At 41.8% G+C, this 3692-nt stretch overlaps 1 protein-coding gene across 7 annotated transcripts in view; it reads left to right on the top strand.

Annotated features, from left to right (window-relative positions):
- Fer (FER tyrosine kinase) overlaps positions 1 to 2920 on the top strand; it is a 512255-nt gene extending 509335 nt beyond the window's left edge. For all 7 annotated transcript variants that reach the window (XM_029557642.1, XM_008856015.3, XM_008856016.3 and 4 more), the window contains 2 exons: positions 311 to 433; positions 1488 to 2920. In XM_029557642.1, the coding sequence (XP_029413502.1) occupies positions 311 to 433; positions 1488 to 1630 (266 nt within the window). In that variant the 3' untranslated portion in view covers positions 1631 to 2920. The remainder of the gene's footprint in view (positions 1 to 310; positions 434 to 1487) is intronic.
- The last annotated feature ends 772 nt before the right edge of the window (positions 2921 to 3692 follow it).

The raw sequence follows: 3692 nt of genomic DNA, 5'->3' as shown, positions 1-3692 counted from the left end.
ATATATATACCAGCCATCTCATTCAGATACCACAGGGGAAGTAAGCCTGCATGCTGGCTGAATATTTGTTATTGGGGAAGGGGGAAATTGTTTTGTAGCTGGTTTGATTAAACTAGCAATGTGAAGACTCTATTTAATTGGTAACATTACTAGGCCTGTGATATAACTCCAGTAACAAAATGGGATCACTAGTTATAGCATTCCTTTGGTAAGCTTACCCATGTTAGCATGTGACTGACACACACAACCAGAAACCATCATCTTCTTGTTCCCATGACTAACCTGGTTATGACTGTTGTCTCCCTTTCAGGGAGATACAGTTCTGAGAGTGATGTGTGGAGCTTTGGCATTCTCCTCTGGGAGACCTTCAGCTTAGGAGTCTGTCCATACCCTGGAATGACAAATCAGCAAGCACGAGAACAAGTGGAAAGAGGTAAGCCAAAGCCTTGCTGTTTCAAGTTCACATCCCGCCAGGACAGCGGTGTCCATGGTGTGTCTGCTTGCCAGATCTGGGGGAGGAATGTTAGAATGTTGTTTGGGGCATAAGTAGAGAGGAAAATCTTAGAGAACTCTGTGTGAATAAATACCATGAATGGTATGGCTCTTGTATAACAAAAGCAGACACTTGCAAGCATGTCCAACACGTTGCCCACAGGCAGCATGCAGCTGAGGATAGCTATGAATGCCACCAACACAAAATTGTAAACTTACTTAGAACATTATTTTCTTTTTTTGTAAGTCAGTCACACAGTTCTCAGGTGTGAACTGTATAATGACAGTGTCATGCCATGCCACAGGTTGCATACCTACAAGGATGTCAGCCCTTTAAAAAGAGTTTTCAGGAGGAAATTTGAGAATTTTTAATGCTTTTGAAGAAACTGTGGTATCCCCAGATGGAAACAGGAATAACTAAGTGGTAGTAATACCCTAGTGCCCGCTTAGGCCATCTGAGCATTCAACAGAAGGAACGCTCTGATCGAATCACAGTGCCCCAGCATCAATTCTATGTCCAGCCTCCCTTGAGTAGCCTGAGTACAGGGGTGACCTTCCTTCCTTGGGCACATATGCATACCACCTAGCACGGGACTCCAACATGGCCAGACAGCAGCCTGCAAAGAATGTGACTCATTCATTTTAAACTCACTGTTGAATTAGTATTTATAAACTCCCCATCTCCACACTGTCCATAGCCTGTAATTCTGGAAGCAAATACTCAGAACTAAAATATGCATTTGTATATGATATAGCTTACTTCAGACTTGCTGATAAGTGAACACACAAAAATGTATTTTGAACTAAATATATAGCTCTGTAATATAGAATCCTCTATCATGGGGGGGGGTATATACTATACCAATGTGGATCTTTTATTTCTATTCCACTTAACAACATAAAGTACTAAAATGTATAGACTACATCGTGTGTGCCATGTCAACATTTATATCTTAGTACCTTCTGAGGTCTCTGTTCTTCTCTTGAATCTTCAGGATACCGAATGTCAGCACCTCAACACTGTCCAGAGGAGATTTCTAAACTTATGATGAAGTGTTGGGATTATAAACCAGAAAACCGCCCTAAATTCAGTGAACTTCAGAAAGAGCTCACTCTCATCAAGAAGAAAATCACATAATCCCAGCATGGAGCTAAGCTCCACCTTCAGGACTCCATCCTCTGTAACCTCGACTTTATACCACATTACTGCAACCATCTTTGAAGGTTATATTTTTTATTAACTGGGTTTCTAAAATATGTTCCACATTAAAATATGTTAAAGGTAAATTTATTCAAGAAATAGTCCTACCCAGGGCTGTATTAGCTAACCACAGCCACCCTACCGTTTCTGGCCACTGTAAATAGAAAAGTGCAGGCTCTAACTGAGAAGATGAAAGGTCTATCTTTTCACACCTTGGACCATTGATGTTTCTCAAAGGTTTTTCTACTTTAGGCGCAGTCTGTGGGCTGCTGTCTTGCACCACAGGCCTTCCTCCTTTGGTGCTATAAATGGTGTTGGTACCGCATGTTTGCAGGACACGTTCCAACCACAGTTGGCTTTCTACTCTGCCAAGGCGAGATTGTATCGAGAAATACAATCATATATTGGAAACTACTTGGACCTCCCAGGGGGTTTCTTTTCTTTCATGTCAGAAACAAGTCCAATAGGAAGCATCTTGCTCCTGCATTCTGTTTTTCACCTGCTCCTCAGTCCAGGCTGTAGAAAATGATGCATGAACTATCCCCAGAGAGCATGGAGGCACCTGCTTCTAGAGGACATTGTAGAGGACAGGGATGGCAAGAAACATGTGTGACCAGGAGGGCAACTAGGGAAAAGAACAGCTAGCCAATGATCAACAGGAAAAAGAAAAGAAAAATCTGCCTTCCTTCCGGAGTTATGCCTTTATAAAATACACACGTATCCATGGCCTGAAGTCCCTACTAAAGTAGGAATGTTTCAGGTACTCAGAGATAGAGCCCAACAAAAACTTTGTTAGAGACACTTCAAGTCCACGGAGGTAACCACATACTTCTAGTTACACATCTCCATCCTAGAGCAGAATCTCAGAATGGAATTCCGTCACTTTGTGCCAGTTTCTGGAGCTTCAGAATTCGTGATTTTAATTCACACATCCACATACACCTACTGACATGCAAGGCTGCTGTAAGTGAAACAGATGAGTCAGAAGTCGAGAGAATGAAGAAAAGACCTAGGAACACCACCGACCCAGCTCCACTTTTTCCCCTTCACTTCTCGTTGGCAGGTATGCAAGCACAGTGCTGAAGGTGTTGCCTGTGGATCAAATCTAAGACTGTTAAAACTAAGGTTCTGTCAAACCGAGTCTTAGCTACATCCAGGGAACTTGCCCATGATCTGTATATAGTTGCCTCTCAGGATAGTGTGTGTGGCAGATGGTCTCACTCAGGGGTAGATGTAGCCTGGAAGCCTCCACTAAGTTCTCAGGCCTATATCCAGATAAACATCACCTTAGTGATTATTTGGTCTATGTTCATATGAAGAGCTTATGGAATGGAAAGTTCCCACCACCCCAACATTGTTTTGCCTGTGCACATAATGTAGAACTCAGAACTTTAAAGGTTATAAAGGAGGCTACTGAAGAGAAAAATGACTTGTGGTTATCATTTCAATCTCCTTGAATTTTTATACACATTTAGTGATTAGTGCATTCAGACTAAAGTAAAGACATAATAAGCTTACCCTCAAAAGTATATTGCAGTATACAAAGCAGCTTCTTAATCAGCATGCTTCCCCCTTAGGTCAAATGCTGTAAATAAACAGAACTTTCTTTTGATGGCACAAACCCCAGCAAATGAAAGTACAGACTCATGAATTCAGATGAAGTGCTATGGTCTTCAGGCATTTGCCAGCCTTCAGAGGTGAGATAAGACATTTCCCTTTCAGTATTTCCAAGTGAATCTGTCCATAATTCTTGGTCTGAGGTCGGGGGAAATGGAACCAATCTCTCACCACTTAGTAGTTGCCTCAGCACTAAGCTCTCATGAAGAGAGAGGAGGCTTTCACTTCTGAACAAGACCTAAAGCCTAATGCTGGCATTCTGGTGTAAAAAATGAGCATGGCATCGATATTTCACTCATCCAGGCTGTTTGAATTTGCAATTCGCATCATAACTCTGTGCTTAAATTAAAAGGGCTTTTCAAAAAATCATGACATCTGCAGC

The sequence above is a fragment of the Nannospalax galili genome, unplaced genomic scaffold, assembly GCF_000622305.1.
Source record: "Nannospalax galili isolate Female #2095 unplaced genomic scaffold, S.galili_v1.0 scaffold27, whole genome shotgun sequence".
In the NCBI taxonomy this organism is placed as follows: Eukaryota; Metazoa; Chordata; class Mammalia; order Rodentia; family Spalacidae; genus Nannospalax; species Nannospalax galili.
Note: the sequence above shows the minus strand (reverse complement) of the source record. Positions and strands in the feature narration are given on the sequence as shown.